The sequence below is a fragment of the Saimiri boliviensis genome, chromosome 20 (genome assembly GCF_048565385.1).
Source record: "Saimiri boliviensis isolate mSaiBol1 chromosome 20, mSaiBol1.pri, whole genome shotgun sequence".
In the NCBI taxonomy this organism is placed as follows: domain Eukaryota; kingdom Metazoa; phylum Chordata; class Mammalia; order Primates; family Cebidae; genus Saimiri; species Saimiri boliviensis.
Genome location: NC_133468.1, coordinates 35,557,469 through 35,574,211, shown reverse-complemented (window position 1 = coordinate 35,574,211; position 16,743 = coordinate 35,557,469). Strand labels below are relative to the sequence as shown.

The following is a 16,743-nucleotide window of genomic DNA, read 5'->3' as shown; positions in this document are numbered from 1 at the left end:
TCCCTCCAGACAGAGTGTCACGCCCTGACCCCCTTGCTAGAGTGCAGCGGCAGCATCTGGGCTCACTGCGACCTCTGCCTCCCGGGTTCACACGTCTCCTGCCTCAGCCTCCCGAGTAGCTGGGATTACAGGTGCGTAGTACCACACCTGGCTACTTTTTGAGATGGAGTCTTGCTCTGTCACCAAGGCTGGAGTGCAGTGGCGTGATCTTGGCTCACTGTAACCTCCGCCTCCTGAGTTCAAGCAATTCTCCTGCCTCAGTCTCCCAAGTAGCTGGGATTTTAGGTGCGCGCCACCACGCCCAGCTAATTTTTCTATTTTTAGTAGAGACAGGGTTTCACCATCTTGGCCAGGCTGGTCTTGAACTCCTGATCTTGTGATCCACCTGCCTTGGCCTCCCAAAGTGCTGGGATTACAGGGGTGAGCCACTGTGACTGGCCATTTTTTTTGTATTTTTAGAAGAGACAGGGTTTCACCGTGTTGGCCTGGCTGGTTTTGAACTCCTGACCTCAAGTGATCCTCCCGCCTCAGCCTTCCAAAGTGCTAGGATTACAGGCGTGAGCCACCGCGCCCGGCCTTATATAGACTGTTTTAAGGAACAGACGGACCTTTGGGTGGTTAATGGGTTCTAGCTCATGCCAAGTGCCAGAACTTGCTGGAGCTGTTTGGAGAGCAACTGTTTTGCAAAAGCAACTGGCACAGGGGTCTGGGAGGAGTGCCAGGCAATGTGCAACATATCCCAGTCCCTGAATGAGCTGAGCAAACTGCCCTGGCCGGGAAAGTCCAAGAGACCCCAAAGAGACCCCCACAAACTATGACAGAAGCAGAGAAATCATACCTGGAATTGTCACCTGAATGATGTTAAGGTCTTCAACACCCGATGCAGTAGTATTAACATTGGGTGATGAATTTATTTTTCCTGAAAATATGAATTTAAAATCAGAATTTATAGAAAACATGGTCAGCATCTCTCATACAGGCTGAGACTGTTTTATCTCAGTCCTGCTCACGGTTCTTTCTTTCTGTGGTACATCATTCCAAGAAGCCATTCTCCTCCCTGAAAGGCCGCTTTTCACTATTTTTCTCTTCCTGGTGATGCTTAGGAGAACATCACACACACAGAGGCAATCAATTACCGAAGAACTAAAAACTGAAATAGCCCAAACTATTGGGCTGTGAATGGGTTTTCCTTCCCCCTTTACTCCCTGAGATGGAGTCTTGCTCTGTTGCCCAGGCTGGAATGCAGTAGTGCAATCTCTGCGCACTGCAACCTCCGCCTCCTGGGTACAAGTGATTCTCCTGCCTCAGCCTCCTAAGTAGCTGGGATTACAGGCACCCGCCACCACGCCCAGCTAATCTTTTATACTTTTAGTAGAGACGGGGTTGGCCAGGCTGGTCTCGAACTCCTGACCTCATGTAATCCACCGCACCCAGCCTCAATGGCTATGCTTTAAACAGCTTTTGTAAACCACGGCTGTACGACACAAGCCTAAGAGCATTCTACAGCCACGAAAATGCAGAGAAGACACTCACTGGGAGGACTCTTAGAGGAAGTGCTCTCCTTAATCGCCGTCTCAAACATTTCGGGCCTACAGACAAAAGAGAAAAAAAAAATGTGCTGATCAAACAGTGACGTTAAAAATGTAAACAAGTCAAAGATTTACAAACTGGTAACTGTCAGTCTAAATTCAAGTCTTAGTAATGAAGAACAGGAATCCCACGGTCATCTAAAGAACCACAGGCAAAAAGACAAACTACAATTGTAAGTTTAACAATCATCGCCGCCCCTCTTTGGCTGCCGTCCCCCATGGTGGTTTCATGGACATCTTCTGCCCAAGGTTAGAATGTATCCGGAACAGAATCAGCGCCAGACTTGAGGATGGAAACCTATCGCCCCACGTGTGCAGCAAGGAAACAGAAGATGGGCTGTGAAAACAGGAGCCCTTGAGACTCTCGCAGTGAGCAGAAGCAGAGGGCATGGAGGCTGCCCAACCTCTGCAGACCTGACCGAAGTATAGCAGGTGGCCACTATGCTCGGCAAGGCTGGCTTTGCTTGAAAGCATCCCTGGGTGACTCAAAATTAAGCCTAACACCAAGTCCATGGAACCTAAAATTCATTTCAGTTGATTCATGTGCATTAGCACATACTTTAAAATTTTAATTCTTCTTTTTTTTTTTTTTTTTTTTTGAGACAGATTCTCAGTCTGTTGCCCAGGCTGGAGTGCAATGGCACGATCTTGGCTCACTGCAATCTCTGCCTCCTGGGTTCAAGTGATTGTCCTGCCACAGCCTCCCAAGTAGCTGGGATTACAGGCGCCTGCTACCAGGCCTGGCTAATTTATTTTTTATTTCCGTATTTTTAGTAGAGATGGGGTTTCACCATGTCAGCCAGGCTGATCTCGAACTCCTGACCGCAAGTTATCTGCCCGCCTAGGCCTCCCAAAGTGCTGGAATTTATGGCTGCACCAGGCCCATTACTATTTATTTTAATTATGTTAGCCTAAGCCATACATGTTCAACCAAGCAGGAGAAATTAAAAATACTCTATTAAGTTGGAGAAATAAAAGGACTTTAGAAAACTGAACAGTGGCTCAGATTCTAGCAGCATCAGGCTGCAGCAACACGGCTGTGCACATTTAGCAACCGAAAGTCATCATCTCTGTGGTAGGCTGGAGTCCTCCTTCCCTTCTACTAGCAGCAGAAGGAAAATTTCCTTTTCTTTTCTTTCTCTTTTTTTTCTTTTTTTTATGAGATGGGAGTTTTGCTCTTGCTGCCCAGGCTGGGGTGCAGTGGCGCAGTCTCGGCTCATTGCAACCTCTGCCTTCCAGTTCAAGCCTCCACCTCCCAGGTTCGAGTGATCATCCTGCCTCGGCCTCCCGAGTAGCTGTGATTACAGGCACGCGCCACCACTTCCGGCAAATTTTTGTGTTTTTACTAAAGATGGGTTTTGTCATATTGGCCAGAATGGTCTCACACTCCTGACCTCAGGTGATCTGCCTGCCTCTGCCTCCCCAAGTGCTGGGACCACAGGTGTGAGCCACTGCGCCTGGCCAGAAAATTGCAAACATATACAAGAGTGCAGCTTAAAAAAGAGCTTTTCTGACTAATTCAGCCCTGCCACAAACACAGACTTATCTCCCAGTGTCAAACACAACCCACTCACGCTAACCCCACTCCATCCGATTCCCTTACTTTTTAATGATGAACTTAATTTTGGCTTTATTTCTGAGTATCTTCTCCAGCCTTGGAATGCCAAAAGTAGATGGTCTTCGGAACGGGACACCCTCAGGTAAGCCTTCCACATAAAAGTCTTCTGGGAAAGACTCAAACAATGCGAATGGCACCTTCACAGCTTGCTTAAGGCCAAGAGCTTCCCCTGCAAAACAGCCGCGTACACAGAACAAAACATGGGAGTAATGACGCCATTCAAGCCTGAAAAATCCACACACCGCCAAGCACAGGGACACTCCAACATCCAGGATCTCATTCTGCTCCCTTCTCCTCCACGAAGACAACCCCGAGCTTCAGTAAGAACGTTTCAAAACGGACTTACCGCATTTCTCATTGAAGAGATTTTCAACTTTCTGTTTTAGGTCCGTGATTTTGGCATTCCAGGCCTCTGCATACAGAACGTAAGAGAGTTAAATTGCAATATGAATCACAGTACTTATCAGCATACGTTCACAGGCAGGGATGTTCCATCTTCTTTGTGCATCTTTAAGAAGAAATAAGGCGGGTACGGGGGCTCATGCTGGTAATCCCAGCACTCTGGGAGGTGGGCGGATTGCCTGAGGTTAGGAGTTCGAGACCATCCTGACCAACATGGTAAAACCCCATCTCTACCAAAAATACAAAGAAAATTAGCCAGGTGTGGTGGCATGTGCCTGTAATCCCAGCTACTCAGGAGGCTAAGGCAAGGGAATTACTTGAACCAGGAAGGTGGAAGTTGCAGTGAGCCGAGATCACGTCACTGCACTCCAGCCTGGGTGACAAGAGTGAGATTTCACCTCAAAAAAAAAAAGAAGAAATAAAAAATGCATAATCCTTCATGCCTATAATCCCAGCACTTTGGGAGGCCAAGGTGGGCAGATCACAAGGTCAAGAGACGAAGACCATCCTGGCTAAGATGGTGAAACCCCATCTCTACCAAAAACATAAAAATTAGCTGGGCATGATGGTGGGTGCCTGCAGTTCCAGCCATTCAGGAGGCGGAGGCAGGAGAATTGCTTGAACCCGGGAGGGAGAAGCTGCAGTGAGCTGAGATCGCGCCACTGCACTGCAGGCAGGTCTCAAAAAAAAAAAAAAAAAGAATAATCTTTTACCACTATATGACTTGACAATTACTCCTATCCTGATACGTACGCAAACTCTTTTCATACATTACTTTTATGTCAGCTACAAGTAAGTGAACAAATGCTAAAATAAAGAAAAAACCAAATGAAAACCCCCAAAAAGCCCCCGCAAATTATAGCGTCTACTACATGCGAGGTATGGTTCTTAGTACGTTAAATGACAGTACTTATGACCTCATAATAACCTCACGAGAAAGAAAGAAATGTTATCCCCATTTTGCATGAAGGGAAACTGAGGCAGGGAGCATTCACCTGCCCAAGTGACATCAGATCTGAACAAAGATCTGAACTCAGGCAGTCTAGTTCTATAGTCCATTCCTTTAACCGTTGATGTACGCCAACTCACAAATAAGAACGATTCACCTGGTAAAATAAAACATGATTAACTTCTTCTATTTAAAATGATTAAACACAGAAAAATAAAACGCATGCTTACCAAAGGAAAACTCTCTGCCTCGCGGCTTGAAGGGTACGTTAGAACCGTTAGTCTGGGTAGGGGTTCGAACAGCTGAGGTTTGAGGATTGTTGTTATTAGGGCCTAAAGGAGTGAAAATAGTGATAATCAACGCACACTGAATGACGCAGGTGTCTCTAGGCTACAATCTTCAAGTCTAGCCTGTGCCGGAAAACAAAGCTGGGTTCAAATGGAAATGGGCATTCCTGTTGTTCCTGTGGGTTCCACAGAAACTCATTTTTCTGCTTCTGCCCCTGCAGCCTGGTACTTCCACCCAAAAGGGAACTCGCTTACTGGCTGGTCTGAGAGCATTAATCTCACTCAGTGCATCACCACGCCTTTTTGAAACCATCTCATTTTTCGTTTCCTATGTCTGCTTACATGTTTTAACGCCTGAACAGAAGCACAACTTTAGGTACCACTATCTCTATAATGAAGCTTTCTTTTGGATTCTCCATCAGCTCTGACATATCGTTTCTTTTAATTCTTACAACTCAAAAATAATGCTCAAGTCCAGGTGTGGTGACTCATGCCTATAATTGCAGCACTTTGGGAGGCTGAGGCGGATGGATCACCTGAGGTCAGGAGTTCGAGACCAGCCTGGCCAATATGGCAAAACCCCATCTCTACTAAAAATACAAAAATTAGCCAGGCATGGTGGTGCACGCCTATAGTCTCAGCTACTTGGGAGGCTGAGGCAGGAGAATCACTAGAACCCAGGAGGTGGAGGTTGCAGTCAGCTCAGATTGTGCCACTGCACTCCAGCCTGGGTGATACAGTGAGACTCTATCTCAAAAGAAAAAAACAAATAATGCTCAAATTTGTCAGCTCTTTTCTGCTACAGGAAAATGAATGCTAGCTCTATTTACCCATATAAACTCCAGACCTTGCCTTTCTTATTTAGGGACAGCTAATAAACAATCAAAGTAAGCTATTTTTCAACATATGAATGAGTCAAGATAATATAAAAATAAAGAAAAGTTAAGTTTCATCTGAATTCTTTAAGTTATAAAACACTCTTAGGATACATCTCAAAACTCCAAATTCCTTCATTTGCAGACACGTTTGTATGGACTCTGGGCTTTCACCTCAATTACTTTTGAAACGAGTTATTTACTCTGTATGCCTATCTCTGCATAATGACTTTTTCTTGATAAACAAATTTTGAGAAATACTATCAATAGCTAAGAGTGCATACTGGATGGAGGCTGGGCATGGTGGCTAATGCCTGTAATCCCAGCAGTTTGGGAGGCTGAGGCAGGCGGATCATAAGGTCAGGAGTTCAAGACCAGCCTGGCCAACGTGGTGAAACCCCATCTCTACTAAAAATACAAAAATTAGCTGGGCGTGGTGGCACCTGCCTGTGATCTCCGCTCCTCGGGAAGATGAGGCAGGAGAACTGCTTGAACCAGGACCTGGGAGGCAGAGGTTGCAGTGAGCTGGGGTCGCACCCCTGCACTCCAGCCTGGGCTAGAAAGTGATACGCCGTCTCAAAAAAAAAAAAAAAAAAAAAAGGGGGATACTGGTCGCCATACCAAGAGCGCCCTGTGAGCTAACCAATTCATTCTTACTGTTACCGTCTCTGCTTCAGCTGCGGAATGCAGAGCCACGGGGGCTGCATAACCTGGTGAGCGGTGGTGCTGGGCACAAACTTCCGAGTCTGTCTCCTTGGTGCCCTCACCCCCTGACACGCTGTGGACGGGAGCTTCACGAAGCATTTACAGATCTGAGCAAGGCCTGGCAGGCAAGCAGCACGCCATCGCCTATACAGCGTTCCGACCCAGCCTTCCAGCCATTAATGATGTCAGAACTCCTGAATCAGGACTGCCGCTTCCTTAGAAGCTGGTAACGAAAGCAAGGGGGGCCAGACCGGCCGGCTCTAGCAGTTGGGTTACGTGGCGGGTGCATCCACACAGAGGAGATCAGAACATTCCAGAACCACAGTTTTCTACCAGGCCAACATCCCTGCTTATTATACTGAAAGTTCATGAAGCAGCCTTTCACAGACAAGTGGGCAAGACGACACACGAGCAGAAGACACAAAGGAGGTGGCGGAACGATCTCATTCTTACATTAAATGAATCACTGGCATTCTAGGTTTACTTAAGTGAAGTCACACTCTACACCCACGAGCCTGACTACATTAAAAAGTTAACACCAGGCCGGGCGTGGTGGCTCACACCTGTAATCCCAGCACTTTGAGAAGCTGAGGAGGGCAAATCACGAGGTCAGGAGTTGGAGACCAGTCTGGCCAACATAGTGAAACCCTATCTCTACTAAAAATACAAAAAATTAGCCAGGCGTGGTGGTGCACACCTACAGTCCCAGCTACTCAGGAGGCTGAGGCAGGAGAATCGTGTGAACCCAGGAGGCAGAAGTTGCAGTGAGCCGAGATCACATCATTGCATTCCAGCCCAGCTGACAGTGCGAGACTCTGATTCAAAAAAAAAAAAAAGATCGTAATATAATTATTTCCTTCTGCATTTATGAAGAGATGGAAGAAATACCCATACTTGACAGGTGGTTGGAGATTGTCTTTGGTACTACATGCAGTATTTTAACACTGTGAGCCTGAAAAGGTGAGAACCCGCTGGCCACGATGGCTCACCTGAGGTCAGTAGTTCGAAACCAACCTGGAAAACATGGTGAAACCCCGTCTCTACTAAAGATATAAAAATTGGCCTGGTGAGGTGGCAGGCACCTGTAATCCCAGCTACTTGGGAGACTGAGGCAGGAGAATCACTTGAACCAAGGAGGTGGAGGCTGTGGTGAGCCGCGATCTCACCACTGCACTCAGCCTGGGCACAAGAGCAAGACTCCCATCTCAGAAAAAAGAAAAAGAAAAAGAATATACTTTCATTCAAGGCACTGCTAAACTTTCTTTCCTTAAAAGAATAGAAACAAAATGAAGAGGAATAAAAAGGTAAGATATTCCACGTGACTCTGCACCCTTACTTGCTGCAATAAAGAAACAGCATTTTAGGGCTTTTCTTGGGAGGAGTTTATGATGTGATCCATGTTATCTGTTTTCTGTTACTGGTTTAAAATTTTTCAATCAGAAACATTCAGAAATGTAGCTTTATCACAGACAGTTGTTCACATGTAAAACTGGTTTTATTAACTTCACCTGTGTAAACATATAGCTAGTGAACTGACCTAACTGGTAGCCTGGAGAATCTAAGAAACACTGGCCCTCACCTTCCACAGTGACCTCAATTTCAGGAACCTTTGAATTACTCCCAGGACTTCGTGGTCTTTTTGGGGACTGCAAAGCTGTAAAAGAAGCCAGAATTACTTTAGTATATTTTAAGGGGAAAAAAATACGGAAGGAGATGCTTTGTAAGAGCAGAGTATTAAAATTCATACAGTTTGGCTCTTTTCAAAGAAACTTGCAGAATGAAACTTGGAGTACAATCCTCCACAGCGGCCCAAGAAAGCTGTGAGAACATGAATGAAGGAGGATTGCAAATGTGACATTTCCAGTGAAATGTTTTGTTTTTTGTTTTTTTTTTTAAAAAAAGGAAGAAAGAAAGAAAAAGAGGCCCATTAAATATTAAATAAAATGCCTTATGAAGCAAAGTAACCAACTACAAGTCCCACAAAGATACCGGCCAACGATTCCATATGATTTAAGGAATCTGGATAAAGAATGTCTCAATGCACTCAAATAGAATAGAGTACACATCATCTCTTACCTTTAGTGTTTATTTTACTAGCCATTCCAGGAGGCAAGTAGGAAATAACTAGTTCAGGTCTAGAAAGAAAACCAAGAAATGTCACAGGAGCCAGTACAATGGCGTCTCACAGCTCGTACAACAGTCGTGATGTGACCAGGCTTTTTTATTCTAAAGGGGTTCACAGAAGTATCATGCAACACAACAATAATTCCTATTGTTGTGGACAAAAAACCCTGATTTTTTCCTTCCCATGACTGGTAAGTGATTTTATGAAGGGTAAATAAATAACTTCTTTCCTGAACAAAAAATAACAGTAGCGTACTTTCTTGGCCACTAAAATTCTGCAGAAACGTAGATAAGAAACTCAGTCATTAGGTTGGGTGTGATGGCCCACACCTGTAATCCCTGCACTTTGGGAGGCTGAGGCGGGTGGATCACCTGAGGTCAGGAGTTCAAGACTAGCCCAATACAGTGGCCAATACTCTGTTATTCTAAAAATACAAAAATTAGCCTGGTGAATCCAAGCTCCTTGTGAGGCTGAGGCATGAGAATTGCTTGAACCTGGGAGGCAGACATTGCAGTGAGTGGAGATCACATCACTGCATTCCAACCAGGGTGACAGAGCAAGACTGTCTCCAAAAAAAAAAAAAAGAAAGAAAAGAAAGAAACTCAATCATTGATATGTAGTTGCTCACAAGATTGGCCAGAAATAACAGAGCAGATAAAAACCAGCAAGTAGGCCAGGCACAATGGCTCATGCCTGTAATCCCAGCACTTTGCGAGGCTGAGGCGGGTGGATCACGAAGTCAAGAGATCGAGACCATCCTGGTCAACATGGTGAAACCCCGTCTTGCACCGGGCGCGGTGGCTCAAGCCTGTAATCCCAGCACTTTGGGAGGCTGAGGCGGGCGGATCACGAGGTCAAGAGATCGAGACCATCCTGTTCAACATGGTGAAACCCCGTCTCTACTAAAAATACAAAAAACTAGCTGGGCATGGTGGCGCGTGCCTGTAATCCTAGCTACTCAGGAGGCTGAGGCGAGAGAATTGCCTGAACCCAGGAGGCGGAGGTTGCGGTGAGCCGAGATCGCGCCATTGCACTCCAGCCTGGGTAACAAGAGCGAAACTCCGTCTCAAAAAAAAAAAAAAAAGAAAGAAAGAAATAACAGAGCAGATAAAAACCAGCAAGTTGGCCAGGCACGGTGGCTCACGCCTGTAATCCCAGCACTTTGGGAGGCTGAAGCGAGCAGATCACGAGATCAGGAGTTCAAGACCAGCCCGACTAACATGGTGAAACCACGTCTCTATTAAAAATATAAAAATTAGCTGGGCATGGTGGCGGTTGCTTGTAATCCCAGCTACTTAGGAGGCTGAGGCAGAAGAATCACTTGAACCCAGGGGGCAGATGTTGCAGTGAGCCAAGATCACCCCACTGCACTCCAGCCTGGGCGAGAGTGAGACTCCGTCTCAAAAAAAAAAACCAAAAACAAACCTCAAATTAAACTTCAAGTACTCAGGCATACTGTGGTCACCACAGTGCCTTGGAGTGACACCTCGGAGGCCATCGTCACTATTTTCCTTTCACTGATGAGGATGACAGAGGACAGGCTGGGAGACTGCAGCTCAGAGCCAGGCTTTTCCATCAAGGACTCACACCCACGCCTGTCACCTCTGGCTAGAAAACCTAATAAACAAAAACGCCGTTTTAGATTGTTTTAATTCCAGAAATGACTACAGTGGCAAAGATCACTTACTTTTTCACAACGAACTTGATTTTGTTACTCCCACGCACAATCCTTTCAAGTCGTGGAATTCCGAACCAGGTAGGGCTTCGAAAGGGGATGCCCTCTGGCAAGCCTTCTACATACAGGAACTCAGGGTTCGATTCAAACACAGGATATGGTACTTTCACTGCCTCGGTGAGTCCCAGAGCTTGAGCTGAAAGCGCAAGAGAACGGAACGTGCGGAGGGTCACACGTGACACGGGCATTCTTTCATTTGTACCTGCATTCCCAAGCACACCGTGGACAACTTCCCTACGATGGAGCAATATCCGCTCCATAGGGAAGGCGTTTTGCTTAGGATATTGGGCACAGCAGAAGAACGAGCCTAAAAAGTCAGGATTTTAGGAGGAACATCTGAACGCTTTAAATCAGAAGGAGAGTTACTAGTCAAAACGACCTCTGTGCTCGGGGCAGAAATGACGGAAGGCCACTCCACACAGCAGTGACCCCTGCCGGCCTTTGCGTTATCATCGGGAGGAGGGGCGCCTGTTCAAAAAACACGCGGTGTCTGCCACACACTAAGCAGCACTCAGTTGGAGCGGCCAGAGGCAAGGCAGTGAGGACTCCTGATCTGGGACAAGAAACGTCACAGCACAGATGGAGATCATGGACAGGAGCGCCCGGGGACGCTGCGACCACTGCCCGCTCCTCACTTCCTTCTCCACGACAGAACACCCGATCAACCGAAACGCTCTTGCCGAGCCCCCTCAGAATCCTTCTCAAGACGGCACTCCAGAAAACCGCTGTCAACAAATCTAAGCTGAAACAAACGATGAACCCTATTTGCCACATGGCTGTTAGCCAGATTGGAAGTGAACTGCGAGTTATCCCACGCCCCCCTTCCTCTCCCATTCTGACAACTGAGAAGGCGGAATTCAGGAGAGAGGAAGTCGTCTGCTTGTTTTCAGTAGCAGGTGTAGTGGTGGAAAACCGAGTTTCTGGGACCTTCCTTCTTTAGGTCCTGAACTTCTGTACTTCATTCAGACATGGCCCTTCATTGATATGTTATTAAAGACATAAATGCTGGATGCTACTTACCAAATTTCAGATTAAAAATCTCTTCCACCTGCTTCCGTAACTTGGTAATTCTGACATTCCAGTCTTCTTTGACTGGAAAACAAAAATAAGCCCAATTAACCATGTGACTGATCGGCGCTGCTGCAGATCAGAATGGATTTCCCCGGAATGTACCCTTGCTTATAGTGATTCTCTTAATTCAGTTTTGTTAAAAACAAAAATTGCGGGTCTTAAGGAAATGAGTAATTTCCAGTACTTGCCAAATATCAGAAAAACTGCAGAGAGGCAGAATTTACTTATTTATTTATTGAGAGACGGATCTACCTATGACGCCCAGGCTGGAATGCAATGGCGTGATCTCAGCTCACTGCAACCTCCACTTCCTGGGTTCAAGCAATTCTCCTGCCTCAGCCTCCCGAGTAGCTGGAATTATAGGTGTGTACCACCACGCCGGGCTGATTTTTGTATTTTTAGTAGAGACAAGGTTTCACCATTGGCCAAGCGGGCTGCGAATGCCTGGCCTCAAGCGATCCACCTGCCTTGGCCTCCCAAAGGGGTGGGATTACAGGTATGAGCCACCACACCTGGCCTAGAAAGACAGAATTTAAGTTTATATTGTAAATAAAATGAAATTTGCCCACATGAAAGAGTGCTCTGAATCAGTGTTTCTCACATATTCCTCCTTGGAGAAGTCCCTTGGGAGCTCTGTCATGACAGGGAGGCCAGCTGCGGAAGGTTCCAGCGCTCCCACACCAGCCAAACAAGAGTGACTTCACTTCTGTTTGCTTTTTCTACAGGCAGTCCTTGTTTTATCTAACAGATGTGTGCCGAGAAATCCACATAAAGCAACACTTCACCAATCAAAGCGAGTTTTCCCATCAGAAACCAATGATAAAGGGACGGAATTCATGTGGGGGTTGGAGTGGAGGCAGGTGTGCGTGGGTCCAGCAGACGGAAACACAGCTGCCAAGGCTGGCCTGGCCTGAGCTGCTGCGGGAGGCGTGGGGAACTCTGCCTGCTACACTGTGATGCTGGACAGAGAGCTGTCATCTTCCACCAAGTCCATGAGTTCAGGACACTGTGACAGTGGATGGAACTCACTTCCTCATCCCATGGAAAAGAAAGCAATCGTCTCTGACTGCTGCTCTTGACCACGTAACATGCCAGTCATCACTGTGAGCAAACTCTGTCACCATCATACGGTGTCCTCTTCCCGCCTGTTGCTGGCCGCGTCCGAGCATCTTCTGAGCATCAGAGACGCCAATGAAGAGAGTGTGCTGCCGTCCATCACCGCAGAGCTCCTCGAGCCAGGGGTGGCTCGGCTGAGGCTGGAGAACTGATCACGCGGGGACAGCTGAGCTCCAGACAGGTAAGCCATCAACTTCGGAGAAGGCAGCAACCTTTGGGCTCCTCCCGGATGCTATGACCTTGGACGTGACCTTCAGGAAGGCGTTTGCAGAAGCAGTCGAAGCCAAATAGGTAGCTCAGCAGGAAGGAGAGCAGGCCAGATGCGTGGTGGCAAAAGCCGAGCAGCAGAAGGCGGCGGCCATCATCTCTGCCAAGGGCGACTCAAAAGCAGCAGAGTTCATTGTCAGTTCAGCAGCCACTGCAGGTGACGGCCTGATCAAGCCCACAAGCTGGAACCATGGAGGACACTGTGTAACGGCCCTCGGACTCGCAGAACTCACCCAGTTGCCCACGGGGCCATCCGAGCTCTTCCAGCTGCCCCAGTGCAGGAGCACCCTGCCTCACACCTCCTCCAGCCAACTGGGCCACACCACCAATGTCCTCTGCCACTGCCTTCCTTCTGACCCCACCCCAGACATCACCGAGCAATTTCACAGATGGCTTAAAGCAAAAGACATAAAAGGAAAAATCACTTCAAAAAAAAGTAAGCCATGGTAAAAGGGGGACAGCACTCAGCGTCACTCACAGGGACAGTGGAGTTTATGGTCCTACCCAAAGAAAAAACACTCATGTGGACGGTGTTCAGGGCTGGGGTGGACGGGGGCGGACGAGGGCAGAGACAGACTTGGAGGATGACTGGAATGTTCCTGGATGAGGCAAGACGGGAAAGAGAGGGGAAAGGGTCGGGGTGGAGGGTTCGCCTCAGTATGGAGTTCATTTCTGTGACAAACGCAGCGGAAAATGTTGGAGAAGGACTGAAAGTATCGCTAAAGGTTGGTGGTTTCCGAAGACCTTGTAACATTTCCTTTACTTTAAAAGAAAACTTAGCATCTCAAGGGTTTAACGTGAGTTGCTTTTTCCCTGTGGATTTCAGAGGAGTTCATTCAGGCACAGAAAATAACTCCGGTATGAACCACATTTCAATACCACCAATAAAGACACCGGACTCTCCTCCTCCAAGGTCAAGCACGTCTCTTCACTTGCCACTCAGCCTCCTCTTCTGCCCCGCCCCCACCTCCTCTGACACTGGCTCCTCCCACGCAGGATGTCACACCCCACCTCACAGAGCCAGGTGCCGCCTCCCACTCCATCACGTCCCTGGCTTCACCACCTTCTCAGGTGTGACAGCTCCCTTTCAACAAGCTAAGGACAATGTGCACCCATGGTGTCGTTAAGCAGATGATTCTGATGGCCACAAAATTCTTTTGTCATGTGGTCTGTGACTTGAATTGTCCTGTCCAAAGACTAATGCATGGTCCACGGGCATGCCAAGTAAGGTTATATCAGAATGAGGAACCACCAAGCAGCTTTTATTCCTTCCAGGATCTTTTATGAATGAGACAAAGTCAAGTGCTGTTAGTGACAGCAAAAGTGGAGATTCTCCTTGTGGTGACAGCTGCTGCGCTCTGGTGACGATGGCAGATCCCGCACTGCTCCAGCACCCAATCCTTGCAGTGACTTCCAGGGCGCCTGCACATTCTTTATGTATCACAGGCTTCTACAGTCACTGTCACAACCGCCCCTGACAAGAGCGCTGAGTGCACGCCTCACAGCCTTGAATTTGAGCTTTGTCTTGAGAAATGAAGGTTTCTACAGGTTTCATCATGTTCAGATTCATCCAAACTGAAGACCTGCCTCCTGGAAGATTTTTCTTTCTCCACCACTTCCCTGAGCAAAAAAAATGTGTCACTTCCAATCTTCGATTCTTCACCAATACTTTGTTGCCTTGACCAAATCAAAAGCATTTTGAGGTTAACCCACGAGTGAAGCGCTGACCTTCCCCTTCTCCAGCACAGGACTCCTGGACCAGGGTCACGTCACTACCCTCCTACAGAATTCCTCAACCACGTTCCATGCCATAACCCACACAAAATCCATGTGGCACACTGACCTTCACGAATGGCCACAAGGCCCTGTGGGAACTGAAGGAGCAGGATTTTAGGACACACCCATTAACGCAACTTGAAACATTTGTTCACCTTAGTGTTCATGAGCATGATGAACTGCATCAATCTTACACCTGATACACACACGAATCCATACTTGATTCCAAACACTCACTTCCTGACAACGGAACACTTCACCCTACAGGGTATGGCCATTTATTGGTTCTTGGCAACAGACGTTCCTAAGGTGGCTGATGATCTACAAATTGTGGTCACTTACTCTGACATTAACAACGGGGAAACAAAGAGAAACAGGCCAGGTGTGGTGGCTCACACCTGTAATCCCAGCCCTTTGGGAGGCCAAGGCAGGTGGATCACCTGACGTCAGGAGTTCGAGACCAGCCTGGCCAACATGGTGAAACCCCGTCTCTACTAAAAATACAAAGATTAGCCAGGCGTGGTGGCACATGCCTACAGCTCCAGCTACTCAGGAGGCTGAGGCAGGAGAATTGCTTGAAACTGGGAGGCAGAGGCCCCACCGAGCCGAGATCGCACTGCTGCGCTCCAGCCTGGGCGACAGGCTTAGACTTCATCTCAAAAAAAAAAAAAAAAAAAAAAAAAGATAGGAAAGAAATAATAAAGGCACACTTAGAGCTCTAAGAAGGAAAATAACATCATTCAGTGAAGAGAGACTTCTTACATCTTTCCTATTAGGCTGATGTTTGTGTGCAGGCCAGAGTTACAGTCTTTGCCATTGTAGGAACAGGGTGCCTATGAATAACCATTAAGATCTCAATGCAGACAGTAGGTGCCATACCCGAGCAGTGGAAATGTTTCGGATGTGGCTACTTGGAATTGAAATACGCTGTGAGTATGAAAGACACGCAAATTGTCAAATAAAGAATATACGCTTACGAAATAAGGACCGTGAAATACTTAACTGTCTATTTCCTTTTTTTTTTTTTTTTTTTTTGAGACAGAGTCTCACTCTGTCACCAGGCTGGAGTGCAGCGGTGTGATCTCGGCTCACTGCAACCTCCACTTCCCGGATTTAAGGAATTACCCTGCTCAGCCACCCGAGTAGCTGGGACTACAGGCCCGTACCACCACTCCCGGCTAATTCTTTTTTTTTTTTTTTTTTTAAATTTTTATTAGAGACGGGCTTTCACCATATTGGCTGGGATGGTCTCAATCTCTTCACCTTGTGATCTGCCCGACTCCGCCTCCCAAAGTGCTGGGATTACAGGTGTGTGAGCCACCGTGCCGGGCCGTGTGTTTCTTTATAATGATCACAGGCTGAACGAGAACGTGTAAAATTACGTAAGTGGCTTGCATTTGGGGTACACACTGTCTTTCTCGTGGGTAACAGTGGTCTAAGTGCAAAGCTTGAGCTATGCGCACCCTACAGGTGTTCACACTGACAAATCAAGACGTGCCTGGACTGAGCTTCTGCAAACGAGGTTTTGGGGAGGCGGGGAAAGGAGAATTTCCCTATTTTAAAAGATGACATCAATTTTGCAAAGCCTAAAAAGTATTGATCTGTGTTTTTAAAGAAGGATTCCACAGCTACTTTACCTGGCGTGTTTGTTCGTGGCTGAGTAACTTCAGTGGTACTGTGAGTCAGAAGTTCTGGTCTGAAAAACAGAGCCGGGATCACTAACAAGGCATTTAGAAGCAACTCATGGGCCTTTCTCACACCGCTGTGCACTGCCAATTATTTTTAAATATGGTTCATTCTGACTTCATTTTGTAGTGAAAAAAATCACTTTGCTGACTTGAGTTTATTTTGAAAATGGCAATGTTCAGACATTCAGGTGAGACCTTCAAAGTCATCTTATATTTAAGATAAACATGCAAAAGTCGCTTTGCCCCCAAAGCAGCTCAGTTCTGCTTCCGAATCTTAGCTGAACTGTCCCACGGCACAGCCAGAAGCAGCTTGCTGTATCATCTTAAACCTTTCCTCTCCCTTATAACTCAGTCCCAAGGAACACACAGAGGCACCACCCCAATCAGTAAGCAAGGTTTCCCTTCAGCATCCCTTCGATGAGTGGAGAGAGGCCTTCTGTTCCTACCCCTGCTCCCCAACTACCCACTGTGTTACCCTTCAAAATCAAGCCACAAGAACCTTTCTAAAGGGCAGATCCAAATGATTTTCAGAGGGATCTG

At 47.0% G+C, this 16,743-nt stretch overlaps 1 protein-coding gene across 7 annotated transcripts in view; it reads right to left on the bottom strand.

Annotated features, from left to right (window-relative positions):
• The window catches only part of GTF2I (general transcription factor IIi), a 108,393-nt gene that overhangs the window by 10,082 nt on the left and 81,568 nt on the right, over positions 1 to 16,743 (bottom strand). For all 7 annotated transcript variants that reach the window (XM_074390267.1, XM_039460697.2, XM_039460700.2 and 4 more), the window contains 10 exons: positions 16,153 to 16,211; positions 11,306 to 11,377; positions 10,238 to 10,421; positions 8,502 to 8,560; positions 8,005 to 8,079; positions 4,789 to 4,890; positions 3,554 to 3,619; positions 3,193 to 3,376; positions 1,534 to 1,589; positions 839 to 919 (listed from right to left, as the gene is read on the bottom strand). In XM_074390267.1, the coding sequence (XP_074246368.1) occupies positions 839 to 919; positions 1,534 to 1,589; positions 3,193 to 3,376; positions 3,554 to 3,619; positions 4,789 to 4,890; positions 8,005 to 8,079; positions 8,502 to 8,560; positions 10,238 to 10,421; positions 11,306 to 11,377; positions 16,153 to 16,211 (938 nt within the window). The remainder of the gene's footprint in view (positions 1 to 838; positions 920 to 1,533; positions 1,590 to 3,192; positions 3,377 to 3,553; positions 3,620 to 4,788; positions 4,891 to 8,004; positions 8,080 to 8,501; positions 8,561 to 10,237; positions 10,422 to 11,305; positions 11,378 to 16,152; positions 16,212 to 16,743) is intronic.